Source organism: Sciurus vulgaris, assembly GCF_902686455.1.
Source record: "Sciurus vulgaris genome assembly, chromosome: 2".
NCBI lineage: Eukaryota > Metazoa > Chordata > Mammalia > Rodentia > Sciuridae > Sciurus > Sciurus vulgaris.
In genome coordinates this window covers 165,489,492-165,512,696 of record NC_136462.1, presented here as the reverse complement: position 1 = coordinate 165,512,696, position 23,205 = coordinate 165,489,492, and the positions used below count along the sequence as shown (strand labels likewise).

The 23,205-nt window shown below is 34.0% G+C and overlaps 1 protein-coding gene across 6 annotated transcripts in view; it reads right to left on the bottom strand.

Annotated features, from left to right (window-relative positions):
- TASP1 (taspase 1) overlaps window positions 1-23,205 on the bottom strand; it is a 323,082-nt gene that overhangs the window by 135,295 nt on the left and 164,582 nt on the right. For all 6 annotated transcript variants that reach the window (XR_013762024.1, XM_079128503.1, XM_079128500.1 and 3 more), the window contains one exon: window positions 2,812-2,922. Coding sequence is in view for 5 of the 6 variants with exons in the window: in XM_079128503.1 (XP_078984629.1) it covers window positions 2,812-2,922 (111 nt within the window). In the remaining variant the exon portion in view is untranslated. The remainder of the gene's footprint in view (window positions 1-2,811; window positions 2,923-23,205) is intronic.

Genomic DNA, 23,205 nt, shown 5'->3' with positions numbered 1-23,205 from the left:
CTCTGTGACCACGGGCCACTGAAAAGGCTAAGAGGGAGCTGGCACCTGGGAAAGGTACCTGTTATCTTAGCATTTCCTGTCAGTACTTGTATACTGTGGAGGCCAGAAGCTGCAATAAGACCATGAACATAACAGTGAATTCAACGGTAATAGAGGCCAAAACCCAAAAGGTGGAATGCAAGTCACATCTCAGCAGTCCAAGAGTCAGAAGAGCGTGACTATGAACCAAACTGTTCCTCCCATAGCACCATGCTACACAAAAGTTCCCTGCAACCCAGGTGACACCAGTTAAAAGGGAAATAAAATATAAATACAAAAATAATAAATACAAGTACAAATATCTGCATAAATATTTATATGTATATAAGTTAAGGAGTCAAAACCTAATTAGAGGAAAAAAAACCCTTATGTACCCTTTCTGCAATTTCCAGCCTGGGCTGGGGATAAGAGGTCAGGTTGGCAGTGTGGGTATGTGCACATCTAACAAAGCCTGTGTCACTCATATGTTCATGATGTGATCCCTCTGTAACCTTGCAACCTGGGTTCAATAATAACCTTTCCACAGCCTTCTCAATATGGAAGCCAAGAAACCTTGGTCCTTGATAGAGCAGGGCTCCACCTGCACACCAGTCACCCACTGCTAATCATCTGCTCCCCTATCTGCACTTGAGAGGGTGACCTATTACTTGACTCCAGACAATCTCAGCCTAGCCCAACCAGCAAAGTTCTCTGCTAGTTAGTGGCCAAACCACGACTTCTCCAATGAGATCTTTAAGTATGTCCTTCCATGGACACTCTCTCAGCCCTAGGACATCAAAGAGAGTTTCCTTATAACTTATGGTTACACTTTATCATAATAATTTTTATGTTAAATTTCACTTGCTTAATTTATTGGATAGTTCCTGTCTCCTGATTGGACCAGAAAGCCACATTCACCTAATCTCAAAATCTAAGTCCATCAATATTTCCACTTTCTGCACTGATGTTTTCCTTAAGAACTACCATGTCTTTTCTATTCCTGGACCATTCTCAACCCCTAATGTTTCTTGTGCAAACAGAAGATTTTGGGCAACCTCAGATCTACTCTATAAACCCTTCTTAAGAACACCATTTAATTTGTCATTTCAAGAACACTTACAGGTTCTTTCATTTCTATCAGATTAAGGATAAACTCCTTCCCCCAAATGTTAAGGGCCTTCATGATCTGGCCTCCCCTGTGTTTAATCCATCCCTGCTCTTAGCCTCTGATAAGAATCATGTAGCATCCCAACCTCACAGGCCTAATCACATTGCTGTGTCTGTGTTCATGCTCATTTCCCGTCTTTGCCCACTCAATCCAGAGGGTTCTAGAGTCATTTTAAAAGTCACTAGTCAGACTAAGCCCAATGGTTATATACACCTTTAATCCCAGCAACTTGGGAAACTGAAGCAAGAGGCCAGCCTCAACAACTTGGTGAGACCCTGACTCAAAAATAAAAAATAAAAAGGACTGGGGATGTAGCTCAGTAGTGAAGCACTCCTGATTTCTCTTCCCAGTACCAAAATAAATAAGTGAAAATAAAAATAAAAAATGAATAAAAGTCTCTAGTCTACAACTCCTTTGGGGATAATTCTTCCTATACTTTTGTCCATTATGTCCTTACCACATAATTAACATCTTCTTATATCCTGTTTTAGTTTGCTACAGCCTCCAGGCTTAACCCTATGACACTTTCTCACTAATTTACGTGTTCATAATGTACTACTCTGACTTATTTTTAACTATGCTTTACATTTCTTATGTAACTCTTACAGGCCTTTGCAAAGTATTAAGCTAACGTTCAATGATGGGAAAACCAGACTAAGTTAAATGGTTTTAATTCAAAGTAACAGTTAACATTCAGAGCCATGACTAAGCTATGTAAAACCTTTCTACAGATTAGAAAAAGACAGATGAAGTTGCACACCCAATTACATGTCATGGCAAATGGTGTCCAGGGAGGATTTCATTTTGACCCCATGCAATTGTACATAGAAGCAGTAGATGCAGAAGTACAACACTGACTTTAACAAGAGTCAATTGTATTACAAAAACTTTTAAAAGTGATTGTCTCACATTTTCCTTTGGAATTTTACTCTACCACATATCATTCTAACCCAAGACAATGTCTCATAGGTTGAGCATTAAATTAGTTATATAGCAGAATTTGTGCTGTAGTAACTATTGTGGTGGAAGTTCTATTCATGGCCAATATTAACTAAAGATCTAACTGTGCTAGGCCCTGGAGCTAAGTTGAGAGATATAAATAGGATACCTGATTCATGATGCTTATAGCTTGGAGAAATGCTCCATATTAAGAAAGATGTCATTTTTTCTTTTTTTTTAATTAGTGGATTTTAATTATATAGAATAATGGGTCTCTTAACTCGGACAACTGGGAGCGCCATAAAGGAGGCCGCTCGGCACAGCGCTGGGACTCGGAGCTACCACTGGGGCTCCGGCAGCTGCCCAGGGGAGGAGTGGCGAGGAGAGCTGTGTGGACTCAGAACACCAGGGCCTGCCCTGAGGAGGAGGAGGAGGAGGAACGTGGCTGCTTGGGTTCGGAGTGACTGCACCAGAGCTACAGGCGGTTGCCAGAGGAGAAGCTGCGCAGCGAGCTGTTTGGACTCAGAATAATGGGTCTCACTGTAGCATATTTGTACATGCATATAACATATTCTGATCATATTCTTCCCCTTCCCCATTACCCTTCCCTTCCCATCCTGCCTGATCCCTTTTTTGTTCTCTAATAGTCTCCTAGAAAAAATATCATTTCTAAACATTATACTTACTGATAAACTTGTTTTGCATAGTCTCCAACAGAGCTTGGTGAGCATCTTCAGCTTGTAAAGCGTGTGAACATTCTCTAGCCAGTATGGTGCGCACAAGATGCTCTCCACATCCTGGAAGTCCAAGGAAACGAACACAGTTAAGGAAAAGTAGTACTGAACACCCTGCTTGTCTCACTAGCACTAAAACCTTGTGCACCACTTAAGTAGTAGTTATGTTGCAGAATAACTGAGGGATGAAATGACATCTATGAGCAATCTGGTAATTTCAGTAATGAGAATCAGCAGAAACTGAAGAAACACATGACTGTCTAATTTCAGAAGGAACAACAAGGAAATTGTAAGGAAAACACTTCCCACAGGAATAATTTGCTTAATACCGGAATGCAAATTTTCCATCTAGAAATTTCCTAGAGTTCATGTCTCATTCCCACTATTGGGGTGACTACAAATGATCCTATTTTATACTATTTCTTATTGTTTGCATTCAGTGGCCTTTGTCTCCATAGTCAGTAAATGTCACTCTGGCCATCAGCCATTTTCCCTCTAAACCCCCACTTGCCAGGTTTTTATAGGGGAGAAATCTAGGCAGCTGGGGTAGTCTGACTCCCACACCCCACCTACTTTTCACTTGCAATGCCATCACACCATCAACAGCGATAGAGAAGATGTAATAGAAGAGCACTTTTCTCACTTTCTTACAGTGATTACATTGCTTTCCAGGGTTCTCTCTGTACTTCTAAGAAAAAAAGTACATTTTAATCCTGTAGATGGAATTTGGACCATTCAGGACACCTAAGTAAGGGCAGATATAAGGGGTGGTTGGGGGACTGGTGAATGCTTGCCTAGAATTCCATTACAGTTTTCTACCTGTTAAAGTAGAGACAAAAGAACTTTAATTTATTAGATTGAGTTCTAATTAAAGATTTATGAAAAAAGAGCCTTCTTACTCCTAAAATACAAATTTTAAAAGTTACTTTGAAAAACACTGGGGAACAAGATTTTTTAAAAAATACTGAATACCACTTGGAAGACACATCTTACATACAAAATTTCACTAATTAAAATATCAGTGTTCTCTTACTCAAACAATGAGCAGAAGATGCAATAAGCCCTTTACAAAGTTTTTTTTTTCTTTTAAAGTGTTTTTCCATTAAAAATGATTCACTGTCCAAAGTATTGTGTTAGGGTATTAGAAAAACAAGTCCTCCACTAATTCACCTAACAAGGGCAACAAATGATCTGAGCATGAAGGAAGACTACTAATAGAACTATATCTCAACTCTATCTTTTAAAAAAAATCACAGCAAAGAAAGAGTATTTCCAAGATCCACTCAGATTCCCAAATTGGACCAGGCGACAATGTATCTAAGCCACTGATCTGCACATATGTGCCACACCTCCTGACACGCACGCACACACACTAATGTAAGTGAGGGAGGGGGGTCTTACCAATCAAAAGAAATGCACACTAAGATTGTTAAATGATGCAATCTCTTTTTAAAAAATGGCTCTAAAAATTATTAATTCATAAATAAAACAAATAAACTGATATGATACTTAGTTCTGTCTTTAGAGAGGATGTATTGTGATGGACTTTAGGCACCAACAACAGATCCTCCCTAAGAATTATTATCTGTAATTGTTAAGCCTTTCATTTCAAAAGTTTTCTTTTCATATATACACCTCTCCTCTCCTTCTCTTCCTTTATCCTCTTCCCTATATATACACACACAATACACACATGTGTGCATATTATGCATAAACACAACATATACTCATTGCCAAAAATACCAACAATTCATAAAATGCAAAGGTTTTTTTAAAAATCATCTGATATTTTGCCAGAAAAAAACATGCCTACATTTTTTGATAAAAGTGTAAATGCAAACATACTTAAATATCTAAATATTTCTTTGTGAATATGTACATTATATGAAGATCTAATATGTAATTTAATATATAACTATGAGAAGAAATAGCAACTGCTATTTTGTTAGTTTTTCCAATATTATTTTTATAAGCAAGAAAAAGATTGACAATAAAGCTAACAGAAAAAAAACATGTTTTGACACTTAACTATGTAGAGATACTGTGCTAAGCTCATGAAACTCCACAAATTTTTAATTCCCTTTGTGCACATATTTGATGTTGAACAGTGAAATGTTATACTTTAAGACAATAATAATTGTTAGGAAATTGGAATATTATAAGTTAAATGAATGTTCAGAAGGTTATGTACACATGCCTCAAGTCAAACAGCTAAACACATGAACGTTAACATTACAGAAAATTACAACAATGTGTGTCATGGAGACATTTTTCCCCTGTTGTTATACAGGAATATATAGAGTTTTCCAATTATTGACTTTTACTAAGAAAATCTTAAAATTATGACTTATGTTCTCTGAAATATATTACTTTTAACATAACAACCAAGATACCGAAAGTTTATTCTCCTACAGATTTCAAGCAAAAAGAAAATGACTTCTGTGGTTTAAAACCCACAAAATTCCAAAGTTTGTTAAAATATGTTAACAAAGAGTTGAAGTGTGACTCAAAGGACAAATAATTACATTCTTCATTCACAGATATTAGAAATTTTTCATTACAACCTCTTTTGTCTTTATTTCTATAGAGTGAAGTATGTTTATATCTTAGATACTAGCAGGAAACATGGATTATACATACGACAAAGACCTGACAACAAATCTAGAGAAAAAGTGATGAATACCCAAATTCTTAAAGAACTTAGAAAAGTACACAATTGTTTGAATGACAAACTAATGTACTGACACAGATAGCAAATTCATAACTTGTGTTTTTAAAATGCCTTATCTTTGGAGAATGCTATAGAACTGATTGACCATTCTGAAAACTGTTAAATGAAAGAAAATAATCAAGCATTTCTCTGTCCTTCCTATAGGAACTACATAGCCAGGTAACCGAAGAGTTTACAAAAGAAAATTTTCTCTACAGAAGTATCCCAGTAATACATGAAGCAGAAATCAACAGAATTAGAATATAAGTATTTGTAACCTGTAATGTAGTAGTTTATATAGGCAACAAATATTAATGACTGCTAATACTATAAAAAGATACAACCTGGCATTATGTGTCTACATAATTGAACTTGTATAGTCTTGTCCACAACAATTATACTGGAATCTGAACAAGTCTCTAAATTGAAGTACTAATTTCCATAAATAAAGAGCATCTGAAAATCTCCCACAGATAACATCATATTTAATGATTTGTTTCTTCCTAAGATCAGAAACAGAGCAATGCCACCTGCTTCATCACTTCTCTTCAACAATACACTTAAGATTGGAGCCACTGTAGTAAGCCAAAAAAATAAATAAAAGTCATAAAGATTAAAAGGAAGAAATAAAAGAGTTCCTATTTGCAGATGATATAATTGTTTACATAGGAAATCCTAGGAAATCTACAGAATAACTACTAGAGGTATTTCTCCACATTCTTTCTATCTGGCTAGTAGTCTAGGACAAAGGTTGGCTATGGACACTTGTCTGGTACTTGTCAGTCTCCAAAATGTGTGTCTGATCTTCATTTCTTCCCTATGCATTCATTCACCAATCTGTTATTGAGCCCTACTCTATATTAATTGGCAGGCATGTTCCTACATACTGTCAGAACTCCCCAAAGGTGTCAAACCTCCCCAAAGTTATCAGACCTGCTTGGCTCTTATTCTGACCAGTCCAGATGCTAGTTCCCTGATTGTGTACTCTATAAGCAACTTTGGGGATTCAGATGAGAACCTGAACTCAGCAAGAACCATAGACATTACTATCACAGCACTCTGAGAGACATTCTCTATGGTCAACTCATCTCCCCTTAATTGCAACTCAGCCCAGTTTCACAGCTAGCTCTCTTTCAATGTGCTTCCTGTTGTTAAGAATGCAGTTATATCCCACATCCTCATTTGTGGATATCTGTAAACTTTCACAACCTACACTGAAGATGAACTTTCAATTAAAAATTACCATACCCTCCAACACACACACACACCAATATGGAAGAGTGGAGCATAGGAGAAAAACAAAACAAACAAACAAACAAAAACCAGAAGAATTATCATACCCAGAAGTGCAAATAACAGCACAGAGGTTGACAAACTACTTCTATAATGGGTTACATAGTAAATATTTAACTCTTTTCAGGTTACATGTGATCTCTGTCTGTCAAATCTTATATAAGTTCCCTTCTCTTTTTTAACAAGCAGTTTAAAATTTAAAAATTATTCCTAGCAAATGGGTAACAAGAAATAGGTCATGGATGCAGGAGGAGGGTAATAGAAGGTAATAGGGAGGGTAGACACAAAGTACATTATACATGTATGAAACTGTCACAAAACCCATTATTTTATACAATCAGTATGCAATAACAATTACAATTTTAAAATTAAAAAGCATCAGTGCCCTGTACCAGATTTGGTTCATGGGTTATAATTTCCCTATAAATGAATAATCTGTAGTATAAGATAAAAAAAGAAGAGTAATCATAATTTTAAAAACATAGTCTAGGGGTAGGTAAGAGCAAAGGAGGTATATGGATTTTCCCAGATATCTAATAGAACTTTTCAAATTAAAAAATACATGCATCAAGCATCAGATGAGATGCAGCTCAAGAGAAGAACTAGAAGATAGTTCCATGGAAGAAATGCTAAGAAGCACCCTAGAATGATAAAGAAAAAGAAAATAAGTAGTTAAGAGACCTGAAGTACAAAATGAGAATGTCTAATGTATTAATAGCTATTTTTAAAGAGAGAAGAAAAAGAATGGAGGACAACTAATATTTGAAGAGGTAATGAACAAGAATTTCCCAGAATTTAAGTTATCAGTAAGCTCTTAAACTGAAGATCCACACAAAGTTCCAAAGAAGGCAAAGAAAAACAAATACGTCCTTAGGTGTATCATTTGGTCAACTTTGGTGTTGACCAAAGACAACAAGAAAAGTATTAAAAACTAACCATAAAGGAAAAAAACTCTAAAGAAGTTCAAAAAAGTTTAAATGAACTGAAAACTCAAGCAACAAAAGAGGCCAAATGACAAAAATCTTAACGATACAAAGGTAAAAAACAAAAAGGACATGTCAACCTGGAATCAAAGAACATTCAAGAATGAAGGTAAATATAAACAGTTTCAGACTACTAAAGAGAAACCCATTTCTTAAGAAATTTTAGATTCTGGCTCACTTCTGCTCTACACAACACTACTCCTTGTCATAACTCCTACTGGTTTTAATATTCATCTGGATGATTCTCCCAATATTTTGTTTCATAGGTTCTATGATGTCTTCTCAAATTAATCACACTACCTCATAAACTCACTTCTAAAACTACATCAGCAGCAGCACTAACATTAATTCCTCTGCAATCTCAACTGCAATCATTCCACTGCTTCTATCTTTCTATCATTCATACCTATGGTTCATAGATGATAGTTTTGAGCAATCTAACTCTGACATTGCCTCCACCTCACCATAAACTGTCTTTCAGTACATCCTGCTGCTAACTACTCCTTTCCCTACTTAGGTCCTCACCTTTGTTCTTATCCAGCTAAAATTCCATGCTTCTTCAATTTACATCTATTCCTCTACTCCTGAAAGGTTTCATGTTTCCAAGTTTCACCAGACTTGTCTGGCAAAAATCCACCCTGGAATATCAGTTAGAATAGTGAAACTCGGTAGCAAAAACAAACAACTTCAAAACCTCAATGACTTAACATAACAAAAATATAAATTCTGATTAATGCTATAAGTCACACAAGGGTCACCTGGCAGATTTGCTCCATATATGCACTCAGGAACAAATCTTGTAAATGCATTACTTGAAATATAAACTTCTCCAAGAGACTGAGGGTCACCCAGGGCTATTTTGCTGTTTTAGCCTGGAAGTAACACATATTTCTATTCTAAAACAGCTCTATGTATACTCAGGCAACTACAAGAGGACAGTGAAATATGAGGGAGCACATGGATATTCAGGGAACATTAAATTAAATGTCTGCCATACCTCCCTAAAGTCAACTTTCCATGCCTGCACTTGCATTGCTAAATGAAATACAACAAGCATCCTGTGATCAAGTGATAATACACATAAGCATAGAGGCTTCCCCTCTGAGGAAGGCAGGACAAAACATACAGACATAGGTACTAGACCAAATGGCTGGGTAGCCTCTGGCCTCAATCTTCCTCCAGGTATCTTGCTACATGACATTGTTTTAAAATTTTAAAATAAAAATTAAAAATTCCATTGGTTTAAGTCCCTGTAATTGAATTCCTTTTTTAAGGTCACATGTATTCTTACCATTCATAATACAAGATTACCATTTAGTGATTTTTTTAAGTATACAGTTCAGTGGCATTAAATACAGTCATACCTTTGGAAAACCATCACTATGCTATATCCAGAACTTTTTCATCTTCTGTGTCCATTAAACACTAATTTCTCATTTCTCCCTTCCTCATTCATGACAGCCACCATTCTACTTTCTACTACTACCTAGTCTTCTCAGTTAAAATAAATTGTACTCTATCTCTCCTTTTGCAACTTGCTTAATTCACTTAGCACAATGTCTTCAAAGTTCATCTAAGTTGTAGGATGTGTCCAAATTTTCTGCCTTTTTAAGGCAAAAAAATATTCCATTGTATGTATATATCACATATTCTTTATCCATTCATCCCTGAGTGAACATTTGGGGTGAAATGCATTTTTAATCTATATAATGAGCTTTTTGCTGGTGAAACAAAATGTTTCAGAAAACTTTACACTAAAGGAAGGTGATTTCTAAGTACTTCACTCTAGTTGCTTCATCCAGCTTAAACAGGCAACTTTGTGTTTAGTCAAATATAATTTTAATAAGCTCATGTAGATGTACTTAACATGAATACATGAAATAGATTGTGTATTCATAACAATAAATGAAAAAGATCATTTGGTCTGAGAACATTTAATTTTACTGAATTTTTTTTGGAGGGCAGGGGGGTACCCATGACACATTTTAATTGCTTCTGACAACAGAATTTCCTTTTTGAATTTGTTTGAATGAAAGAGAATAATTTGGTTAAAATAAACACTTCAGGTTGTCTGAAAAAGTGAGTCTTACATATTTAAGAAAGTCTTTTATCCATTTAAACAATGACTGCTTCCCTAAGACATGTGATACTACTTCAGGGAGGCCATCTATGGAACATCTGCTTGTGGGTTTGTTTAGAATCCAGAAAAAAAGCCAGCGACATCCTAAGGAAACCATAAGAGTTAATAGAGTATCTTCATTCCCCAAATCTAGATGTTTCCAACAATACCATCATTTCTCTAGTGAATACATGGGCTTAAATGTAAGCTTCTGCATCTTTACTAAAGGAGAACTCTGAAATACCTGGGTCAATCAGCAGGGTTCTATTTTTAAGACAGCTTAGGCATTTCATTTACTCAGTTCATTCATTCATTCATTCATTCATTCATTCATTCATTCATTCTCATTCTCTCTCACGCACACTCACACACCTTAAAATATTACTTATTTTACAGTCAGATTTATGTTTGAATCCCACTGGATGATTTTTGTACTCTTTATTTACATCCCAGCTGTAAAATAGAGTTAGGGGGTACCACCTCATAGGGTTGTCAAGAGGACAAAAAGAAACAATGCAAATAAAGCATTTAGTATGGGACTGGTCACATAGTAAGCACCAAATAAATATTATAAAGAGGATAATGACTACCTAATGATAATTATTTTCTATTATCTTCCTTTCTTTCCTCATCATACTTTCTGTATCTTCCTCTTATAAGGACAAGGTGATTCCCAACTAGCTTGAATATCATTCCTGAGATCCTAGAACAGAACTGATAAGGAGTTTATCCTTTGAGTGCAATTCTGAAGGCTTTGCTTCAAACAAACAAAGTCTTTACATGAAGGTCAAAAGAACAACCTGGACAAACCTCCCATTACCAAAATGAAATGAATAATATGATAAAGATTTCTTTTAGTCTAGCAACAAACACCTTTAACTGAGGTTATTCAGGGATTGTGGATACATGGTTTTTGCTTGTAGTTTATTTCTAACAGGTTTAATGCCCAACTTTAATGTGACAGTCTTGCATTCACAATATTTTCTCTTAAGGCAAAACAGGAAGGGGAGAAGCAGGATCTGCATGTGGATGTGGTCCATTCACTTCACTGGTATCTGGAAGGCATGAGTTGGTAATAGCAAATGTGAACAGAGACCATGGGGCTTTACCTCACCTGACCTTCACCAGGAATTCAGTCTTTCTGCTTCAGCTCTAATGACAGAACCTTCAAATTAAGACATTTAAATATAGGTAATGGAACAGCTCAGTAAAATCATAATGTCAAATTATGTTTAGGTCTAAACGGTAAAAATAATAAACTGAAAAGCTTTTCTAATAAGGATAGAGAAACATAAAAGTTAGCAACCTTTGGCTAACATTTATCTTCATTAATTATTTTCAATCTTTTTTATCTTTATTTCATGTCATAGTAACATCAGTGGTTACATCAGTCACACTATTACAAAATAAAAATCGAAAGGAAGGTCCTAATGTGTCAAGATTTTAATTTAGTGTTGAAATGGTTAAGAAGTATGATATAATTCCTCTATAGGACTTCAAAATGAGATTAGGATTTTAAAGAATAATTCATAATCTCACAGATCTTTCTTTCCCTTGGCAGACTATTTCTTCTACAAACCACTCTAACCTCAATTCTGAGAGCCCCAAAGGGGAAAAAAGTGAAGTTGCATTCATAGGAGAGACACAATCCACATTCCCAGGTGGCTGCACACAAGAGCTCAGGATCAGCAACAACAAAAGCCCACATTCAGTAAGTACCACTGGCACACCACACGTCTCCAAGGATCACTGATGATTTTGAAGTATTTATGTCATCTTATAAATGCTGCCATTCACTCTCACTGTGGCTAGCGGGCATCTGAAAACTCTTTCAACACATCCCCTGTTAGAAGTCCATTGGGACAGATAAGTAATGAAGAAAGGCCTTTCCAAATTTAAAAGGAAACATTTGGTACTTCAGTTTCCAGTATTGCAACATCTCTTTTTCAACAAAGGAATTTATTACACAGTACGTCACCTTTTCCCTGTCAGAGGATTTACTGCCAATTTTGGAGTTGGGTTACTTCTGGTTTTCAAGCCTGTCTTGTGAAATTAAAGAGAGGGTTGCCTTAAAAGTGATAGAACACACATGATTTCAGTCTTCACAGTGTCCCCATGGTTATCAAACCTGGAACCTATTAAGTACAAGAGGAAAACATAAAGAGTTTTATAAAGAGATAGAGTAAGTGGTGAAGATGTCTAATATAGTCAAGTCCAAAGGTTAGAGCTCACCAACACACATTTAGTGCTTCTCAGATACATAGTATTATATCAAAAACAACTCCGGCTTTTCCATATTTTTTTTTTTTTTTTGAGAAATAATAACCAAAAAAAAAAAAAAACCAATTTTATAATTACTACCTAGAGGTATCATCTCTTAAAAACTAGGATGTGATTAAGATATACTTCAGAATTTCATAATTATTTATAATATAAAAATAGATTGGTTATAATTTAACACAAAAATAACTGAATCTCAGGACTGGACACATAGCATATATATTAAATATTTGATGTTGGTTGGTTCATTTTCATCATGATTGCCAATTTTTTTGAGAGGGTGTACCAAACTACAAAAGTTTTCACTGTCTAAACAAGTATCCACATGAATGGGAAATTTTTCAGTTTTGTGAATGCAATATTTTCACAGATTAGAATTTATTTCAAAGAAACTAAAACATACCAAAAAAAAACCAAATTCAACAAAAGTAAGTTGTGAAAACCCTTCATCTAATCCTTCAGGTCAGAGAAAGTCTGTGGTTACCACACAGTATTGCCCTCCTCCCAAGTCTTGAGCACTCCTTTCCTTTTCTTTCTCAACATTGGAATTTGCCCAAAATTCATTTTGAGAGCCAACACAAATAATGAAAGGGTATTGTTTTCTGTTCTTGATTAATTAAATTTAGTTATCTAAATTACAATATTGTAATTAGAACATTAGGAACAAATGCACAAAGGCAGATTTAAAAAAGAGACAACCTCCCCCAGTAGACATGTATTCTTTTTTTTTTTTTTTTTAATAGGAAAATAAAGTTTATTTTAGGTGGTCAGAAAAGCTTTTTGGTTGCTTTTCTAGATCATTTTTTTAAAATTTATCTTTATTGTAAACAAATGGGATACATCTTGTTTCTCTGTTAGTACATGAAGTAGAGACATACCATTTGTGTAATCATACATTTACATAGGGTAATAGTTTTTGACTCATTGTTATTTTTTTCCTTCCCCCCCCCAACCCCTCCAACCCCTCTTTTCCCTCTATACAGTCCTTCCTTCCTCCATTCGTGTCCCACTTCCACCCCCCATTATGTGTCATCATCTGCTTATAAGTGAGATCATTCGTCCTTTGGTTTTTTGACATTCGCTTATCTCACTTAGCATGATACTCTCCAATTTCATCCATTTGCCTGCAAATGCCATAATTTTATTATTCTTTATGGCTGAGTAATATTCCATTGTATATATATACCACAGTTTCTTTATCAACTGAAAGGCATCTAGGGTTGGTTCCACAATCTGGCTATTGTGACTTAAGCAGTTATGAACATTGATGTGGCTGTATTTCTGTAGTATGCTGATTTTAAGCCCTTTGGGTATAGGCCAAGAAGTGGGATAGCTGGGTCAAATGGTGGGTCCATTCCAAGTTTTCTAAGGAATCTCCACACTGCTTTCCAGAGTGGCTGCAGTAATTTGCAGTCCCACCAGCAACGTATCAGTGTACCTTTTTCCCCACATCCTTGCCAACACCTATTGTTGCTTGTATTCCATCTGGTCCTGGACTTTTCTTTGTTGGTAGGTTTTTGTTGACTACTTCTATTTCATTACTTGAAATTGATCTATTTAAATTGTGTATGTCCTCCTGGTTCAGTTTAAGTAATTCATGTCTCTAGAAACCTGTTGATGTCTTTGAGGTTTTCTATTTTGTTGGAGTAGAGATTTTCAAAATAGCTTCTAATTATGTTTTGTATTTCACTCATGTCTGTTGTGATAATTCCTTGTTCATTCCAAATTTTAGTAATTTGAGTTTTCTCTCTCCTTCTCTTTGTTAGTGTGGCTAAGGGTTTATCAATTTTGTTTATTTTTTCAAAGAACCAACTATTTATTTTGTCAATTTTTTTCTATTGTTTCTTTTGTTTCAATTTCATTGATTTCAGTTCTGATTTTAACTATTTTCTGTCTTCTACTACTTTTGGTGTTGCTCTGTTCTTCTTTTTCTAGGGCTTTGAGCTGTAGTGTTAGGTTGTTTATTTGTTGATTTTTTTCTTCTTTTATTGAATGCACTCCATGAAATAAATTTTTATCTATGATGGTGCCCCTAAATTTTTAACACTACTGCATTTTATTGTAATTATTAATGCATATTTATTGTAATGTATTGTAATTTTATTGTAATTATCAATGCATATTAATTGTACAAATCAGTTTCACTGTGACATTTCTATATATGCATTAATCATACTTTGATCGTGTCTACTCTTCCTTCTACCCTTTCTTGCCCTCTATTCTCTCCCCTTCAACCCAGATCCTTCCCCTTCCCTAATAGTCCCTCTTCTTTCGTCTGTAAACAAGAATGATTTGATTTCCTCCTTTATTACTTTTTTTTCTTCTCTTGCTTAATTATTTTGGTTAAAATTTCAAGTACCATATTAAAGGGAAGAAAGTGGACACCCTTGACACCTTGGTCTTGATTTTAGAGGAAATGCTTTCATTCATCCCCATTAGTATGATGATGGCTACAGATTTGTCACATGTAGACATTTTATGTTGAGGTATGATTCTTCTATACCTAATTTATTCAGGGTTCTTATCATGAAGGAATGTTGAATTTGACCAAAGTTCTTTGCTGCATTTATTGAGATGATCATGTGCCTTTTACCCTTGATTCTTTTCACCTCTCGTATTATATTTACTGATTTATGTATGTTGAACCTTCTTTGCATCCTTGGAATAAAATCAACTTGATCAAGCTGTGTGAGCTTTGCAAAGTACAATTAAATTTGATTTGTATTTTATTAAAGATTTCTGCATCTATTTTCACCAAGGACACTGGTCTATAGTTTTGTTGTGTCATAATCTTATCAGCTTTTGGTGGCAAAGTAATACTACCTTTTAGAATGAGTTTAAAAAAGAGTCTTTCCATTTTTATTTTACAGAATATTTTGAGAAGCATTAATATTTGAGTTTTTCCTTGTAAGTGTGATAAAATTCAGCAGTGAACCTCTCCAGCCTGGGGCATTTCTTTGTTGATAGAATTTTTATTGCTACTTCAATCCCATTGCTTGTTATGATCTATTTAGGTTTTTAATATCCTCTTCATTCAATTTTGGTAGGCCATATGTTAAAAAAAAAAATGCCAATTTCTTTTGATTTCCCAATTTGTGTGAAGATTTTCAAAATATTCCTTAATAATTCAACGAATTTGTTAAGTGGTATCTATCGTAATATCCCTTTTTTCATCTTTAATTTTATTTATTTAGGTTTTCCCTTTCTTTAGTTTAGGTTAGCTAAGGGTTTGTCAATTTAGTTTCTCTTTTTAAAGAACTGCCTCTATGTTCATTGATCCTTTTACTGTTCTTTTGGTTTCTATTTCCTTTACTTCTGCTCTAAACTTTATTATCAATTTCCTTTTCCCGATTTCAGTTTTAGTTTGTTTCTTTTTTTATCTTTAAGATCTTGAGATGCATCATTAGGTTCTTTATCTCTATTTCTTTCTCTCTCCCTCTCTCTCTCTCTCTCTCTCTCTCTCTCTTTCTTTCTCTCTAATGTAGCTATAAACTTCACTGAGTACTACTTTCACTATATCTCACAAGTTCTGATATGTTGCTTTCATTTTCATTTAATTCTAGAAATTTTTAAATTTCCCTTTTGATTTCTTCAATGAGTCACTGATCATTTTAGATCCTATAGTTCAATCTGCACATTTCTGCATAATTTCTGTATTCTTGCTGTTGATTTGTAGTTTGATGGTTTGATTCCATTATAATCTGGTATCATGCATGGAATTATTTCAAATTTTTGTTAAGGCTTGCTTTATGACCTACTATAAAATCTATTTTGGAAAAAGTTCCATGTAATAATAAAAAGAATGTATATTCTACAGTTATTAGATAGAATATACAGTAGAAGTCTATTAAGTTCATTGATCTATAGTTCAATACAACTGACATTTCTTTAAAGATTTTTTTGGGGGGTCTGGATTTTCTATCTATTGTTGATAATTGGAGTAATTAATAAATCCTATCTCTTTATGTCCAGTAATACTTGTTCTACATAATTGAATGCTGCAAAGTGTAGTGCATACATATTTAAAATTGTGATATGAGTTGTTCCCTTAATTGGTATGTTTACTTACCTTGTCTTTTCTGATGAATTTCAACTTAATGTATGACCTTTCAGACATAAATACAGCTGCTCTGCTATCATTTCCCATTTCCATCCCATCACTTTAAGTCTGTATTTGTCTTTGTTACCGATGTAAATATGTTGAAGCAGCATATTGTTAGGTCTTGTTTTTAATCCAGTCAGTCTGACTTTTGATTGTAGAATTGAAACCATTAAAATTCAGAATTATTATTGAAAGGTATGTACTTGTTCCTGCTATTTTGTTGCTTTTCTTTCTGGTGTTTTGATTATTCTGTGTTCATTTAGAACTCCCTTGTTCATCTTAGAGGTTGGATGATTTAATATATTAGTAATGTTCGATTCTTTTCTGATTCTCATTTACTTACCTACTATTTTACAGAGATTTGTTCTTTTCCATGTTCTCATAATTGTATTTATATTTCTTTCTTTTCAGGGTGTAGAATTTCTTTAAGTATCTTCTGTAATACTGATTTAATGGGTATGAATTCCCTTAATTTATGCTTATCTTGGATGTTCTTTATTTAGTCTTTGATTTTGAAGGATAACTTTGCTGGGTATAGTAATCTACATTGGCAACCATTGTCTCTCAGGACTTGAAATATTAATATATATCACATGCCCTCCAGACTTTGCAGTTGCTTTTGAGAAATGTGGTGTGATTCTAATGGGTTTGGCTTTAACTATGACTTGATACTTCTCTTGGTCAATTTTAAGAGTCTCTCTTTGTTCTGTACTTTGGGCAGATTATTCTATATCATAAAGAATTTCTTTTCTGGTCATGTCTATTTGAAATCCTAAATGCCACTTGTACCTGGATATCAGTAACTTTCCCAAAGTTTGAGACATTTTCAGCTATTATTTCAGTGACTAGACTTTCAATGCCTTTAGCATATTGCTCTCTTCCCTCATCTGTTCCAATTATATGTATGTATGATCTTTTAATGCTATTCTATATATCTTTTTTTGTGTGTGTTTTGTGTTGGGGATTGAACTCAGAGCCTTATGCATATAAGGCAAGCACTCTACTAACTGAGCTATATCCTCAGCCCCCATACATCATATATGTTCTGTTCATTCTTACTTTTTAACTACTTTTGGAATGTGATAATTCATCTACTTTATCTTCAAGCCCTGATATTCTTTCTTTCTTCCATTTGTTGATCTACTGGTAAGATTTTCTACTGAATTATTTTTAATCTCCCCTATTTTTTAAGTTGAAGTATCCAGCAAGGCTTTTGGTGGGTCATGAGTGGAATAAGATGTAAGTCCCCTTAATTGGGCTGGGATATAGCTCAGCGGCAGAGAATACATTCAACATGGTCAAAGCGTTAGACTTTATAGAAAGCATAAAGCAAACAGACAGAGACAGCAACAAGTTACAGAATACTGATTGCAATGTTCAGTTGATGATCTTGCCAATCTTCTAACTAGATTCCTATACCTTCAAAGATTCCTATACCTTTACCACAGACAAGGAGAACCAGCTCTAGATGAGTCACTTAGAGTCTGCACCTCAGTTTCCTCATTTGAAAAATTAGATTTTGCTTAATTGGTTTTAAATTCCTCACAAGATAAAATATTTATGCTTGGAAGTACTTTTACAACTTCAATAATTTTCTGATAAAAGTTTATATAAAGAGTTGCAATAGGTAGACAACTTATGAGAAAGTTTTTTAAAAATTGTTAATTAATGAGTATATTTAGATTAGACTGAACTATAGAATTATATATTATTTTTATTTTATTTGCTCTCTCCTTCAATGTTTTCATAATATATGTATTCTGCTTTCTCATTTTTTATTAGAGCTTTATAGTTGTACACAGTAGTTGGGTTCATCCTGATAAAAATACATATGTGGAAACTGATTTTGGTTCATGTGTCCTCTCTTTTCCCTTCCTCTTTTCCCTCCCATTCCTTCCTCCCCTTCCCATTCTCCTTCCTCCACTCTACTAAATTTCCTTTCACTCATTTATTAATTTTTATTTAATATGTTCTTTATATAATCTTTTCCTTCCCTCCCTCTTTCTACTATTTTACTCTCACTTCTACATATGAGAGAAAACATTTGAGTTTTGAGGAGAACTGAATTTTTAAGGGGAAAGAAGAAAGGTCATTGACTCTTTGCTTTACAATTAATTGAACAATTATTATATATGGGGCTTTCACATTTCATTAGACTTTACAATCGACTTGTAGAGAAAGTATTATCATCTCTATTTTATAAATAAGAAAAGTGAGTTCTGAAACTAAAATTCTAAGATTCATTTTCTTGTGACTCCAAGAAATATGGATGTTCCACAGTAGTCAACTACTGTGTCATCAAGTAAATCAAGAAGAAACAAATGAAGAAAAGCTCAAAGCCTTTAAAATCTGAGTTCATGGTCAATATTAATAATTATCTATAGATAAGTAGTTCAACAGATCTGATCCTTTTAAAATTATAGATAGTCCCCAATTTTGACCACAACATCCTAGAAAGATTAAGTCACCAAGCATATCCCAAAGGAATAATGCTAAAATTGAGATTTTCATTTAGACTCAAAGCCAATGATATGCATTTCAAAAAGCTTGAGATTCAATTATAACATTTACAAGCATGTAGATGCAATGTAAATAAATATTTCATTATACATATTGATTATATACATCATACAAAGCCCACAGAATAAATATAAACAAGACACAGATGATGCCATAAATTTAACCTATAACTACTAAGCCAGTCATATAGTAAATATTTAATTAATAATTTTCTTAAAGACTTAAAATTTAGAAGTGATTTATGGAGGCAATTTGAATGGCCAGGGACTCTTTAAAAAACCAAATAAGGAAGTTCAAGTTGATGGTATTTCTCAATAAATTCCTCTGCAGAAAGGAGTGGCAATATAAATCATTTCATTATTTTTAAAGCTATATTCAAAGTTTTATTTAGAAGCCACATAAAGTACAATGGAAAAAATGTCTTAAATATGCTTCTAGTCTATTCCTTTCTCTATTCAATGTAGGTAGTTTTGAGAATGTAAAAAGGCACAACTATTCAGAAGGAAGAATGGAAAAGTGGTAATTGTGTTAATTTATCCATATCAGAGAAGAATATAAAAAATACCAACATAGAATTATTCAACATTTGTCTTAGCACCAACTAGCAAAACAAACATATAAGAACATAAGAAAAGGAAAACCAAAATATATGCAAGACACCTGAAATAAGTTATATAGCAAAAGACAAATAGACAATATAAAATTTAGCACTCCATAAGGTTTTCAGTTGACACTATCATTAAGAAATAATTCTAGCAAATGAATGAAATACATGTATTACTTTGATGATTTATGTTAGCCCAGAAATGTATTAACAATTTTATTCAAAATTACCTAACACTGTGCTTCCTGTTCTCTCTCAGATTGTGAGAAAACAATATATCTTTGCCTAAAATTTTCCATAAAGTCAGGAATTCATAGGATGCCCCCATGGAAACCCATGTATAGATTCCACAGGATCTACAAACCCTGAATTAAGAACCATGCAGGCTATAATTTTATGTAAAAATCTATGATAATAAATCAGTAGGGTAAGTTTTCATTTTGATTTTCAATAAAAATACTACTGGGACCATGATCTCTGTGTGCCGCAGCCAAGAGTGACACTATTATCATCTAAGGCTAATGTAAAAATTCTAAAATTAGATTATCATGTTAGAATCTGTCTATTTTCCTTTTAAAGAAAAAGAGGGATCCTTGGAAAAATGACTAGTTCAGGTTCTGGCTAAAGAAGTCTCCAAGAGGAATCAGGAACATACTGTCATGCTTTTAAAAAAGGATAGCCATGTCAAAAGCCACATAAGTCAACATACAGGGGCTTCATTAATAACAGAGAAGACAATTTCATCAGTCAAAAAACAAAAAAGAATAATGGTTCCAGACTACTGGATATGTCTTTCGAGCCCCCCCCAAATAATACCTGGGATTTTTACTTCTAGTTAGGATGAAGAAATATGCAAGAGTTTTTCACTACCACCATAACAAGAGCAAGTCATAAGTTACAAAACCACAGTGTTAAAAAAAAACTTAAAAATAAAAAAACTAAAAGACATAAGGATACTAATAAAATATATCTCAATGAATATAATTCCTAAAAGGCAGGAACCTTTCCTAGGAGAAAAGAGGTTCATTGCCTCTTTTTTTTTTTCCCCTGGAGAAGCAGTGAGAAAAAGAAATGCCTTAGATGAGGATAATGAGAAACTTTAAGTTTGTTAATGTGTCATCTAACATGATGAATTAGAATGAAGAGAAGCCCCACTCAATGAGCAAGTCTAAATTCATTCACCAACTCTTTCCAAAAGCTCTTCACCAAGAGTTCCAAAAACATGGATCACAGCAGAAAAGGTAAAAGAGATCCACAACCTCAAACATACAGGCCCTTACCCTAGTGAAAAGGAGCAGCAAAGGGAAGTCTGAGAACAAAATAGGAAAGTAGAAAGAGCCTCTCCAGCTAACCTGGGTATACAGTCATTTCCTTCTACAAGGTGCAGTCACCAAAGAAAGGGAAAGGAGGCCCAGAGAAATCCCTCAGAGGCAAAATAAGTCTTCCCTAAGTGCACAGCAAGAGTCCCCACAAAGAATGAGCACAGTAGTGCAATTGAGGAAGATTTCACAGGTAGGTAGGAATTGAAAATCTCCCTAGTAACCCAATTAGCTGAAAACTACACTGTAAAAGAAAGAGGGGGAAGAAAAGAGATTTTCTTCAAATATGACAGTGTAGTTTTGTCAAAATATGACAGCTGAGCTATAAATACACAAAGAGATCTCTGGAGTTTTGCTGGTGCTCAGATTCCAAGCTCTACTAAATGGTAAGACTAAAAGGCAGGAGAATACAGCACTCATGGCTGCAAGAACACCCAGTCTCAACTCAAATCCAGATGAATCTGACTCAACTTGTCATACAAAATACATGCAAGAAGGAAATGTAACTTTTTATAGTATAGATATTTTCTTCACTTACTTCTGTTTTTCAAATGTAACATTTAACAAATGAGCAATAATTATGAGACATAAAAATGCAAGAAATACTATGACCAGGGAACAAGAGAAGAAACAGCAACATAAGTATACTAATAATAGCCCAGATGTTAATATTATCACATAAATTTTTTTAAACAGAAATAATAGTTTATGTAATTAATGATTACTGTTCCTCAAAAGACAGGAAATTTAGCATAGAAAAATCCACAAAAATAAACCAAATTGAAATACTCAGAATAAAAAACAGTATCAAAAAAGAAAACACACTTAATAGGCTTATGGGCAAATAAGCAACAGTCAACAAAAGGATCAGTGAATTTAATGTAGTTCATGAGAAATTATCCAAACTGAAACACAGAGAGGAAAAGAATGAACAAATAGGAACAGAGCACCCATCTCTGAAGGATAATGCCAACTGCATATAACAGACATGTCAAAAATAAAAGAGAACAGGCAGAAAAACAGCTGAAGATAAAATCACTAAGAATTTTCCAAATTATCAATTCAATAACTCAGGAAGCTCAGCAAAGCCAAGAAGGATAAACACAAAACTACCGCATAAAGGGACATTATCAACAAACTGCTGAAAACCAAAGGTAAAAATATTTTTAAAAGGCAGGAAATATACAATACATTATATACAAGGGGACAACTATAATAACTTCTCACCAAAAATAATGGAAGCAACAACGGAATGACACACCTAGGTTACCAAAAAAAAAAAAAAAAAAAAAAGCATTTTCTAAGAAGAGAAAATATCCTTTAAAAGTTAAAGGAAAATAATGACATTTCAGATGCTACAGTTCAGAAGAAGCACATAAGCAGGCTTGAACTATAAAATCTGTAAAAGGTATTCTTCAAACTATGGAAAACAACAGAGAGACAACTGAGCTCTTTCTTCCAAAAGAAAGAGGAGAGGGGAACTAATGGAATATGTTTTCTTTAAAAATTGACAGAAGGAACATATCTCAACATTGTAAAAGCTATATTGCTAAACCCAAGGCCAACATTATTCTAAATGGAGAAAAACTGAAAGCATTCCCTCTAAAAACTGGAACAAGACAAGGATGCCCTCTTCCACCACTTTTATTCAAAATCATCTTTGAAACACTAGCCAAGGCAATTAGAAAAGAAATTAAAGGGATAGAAATAGAAAAAGAAGAATTCAAACTATCACTATTTGCCGATGACATGATTCTATATTTAGAAGATCCAAAAAATTCCACCAGAAAACTTCTAGAACTCATAAATGAATTCAGCAAAGTAGCAGGATATAAAATTAACACCCATAAATCAAATGCATTTCTATACATCAGTGATGAATCTACTGCAAGACAAATTAGGAAAACTACCCCATTCACAATAACTTCAAATAAAATAAAATACTTGGAGCTCAATCTAACAAAAGAGATGAAAGACCTCTACAGTGAAAACTACAGAACACTAAACAAAGAAATTGAAGACCTTAGAAGATGGAAAGATCTCCCATGCTCTTAGATAGGCAGAATTGTCAAAATGGTCATACTACCAAAAGCATTACACGGGTTTAATGTGATTCCTATTAAAATCCCAATGACGTTCTTCATAGAATTAGAAAAAACAACCATGAAATTCATTTGGAAAAATAGCCAGAATAGCCAAAGCAATCCTTAGTAAGAAGAGTGAAGCAGGAGGCATCACAATACCAGAGCCATAGCAACAAAAACAGCATGGTATTGGTGCAAAAAAAAAAAAAAAAAAAAAAAAAAAAAATATATATATATATACACACACACACACACACATATATATACATACACACACACACACACACACCAGCAGTACAGAATAGAAGACAGAGACAAACCCACATAAATAC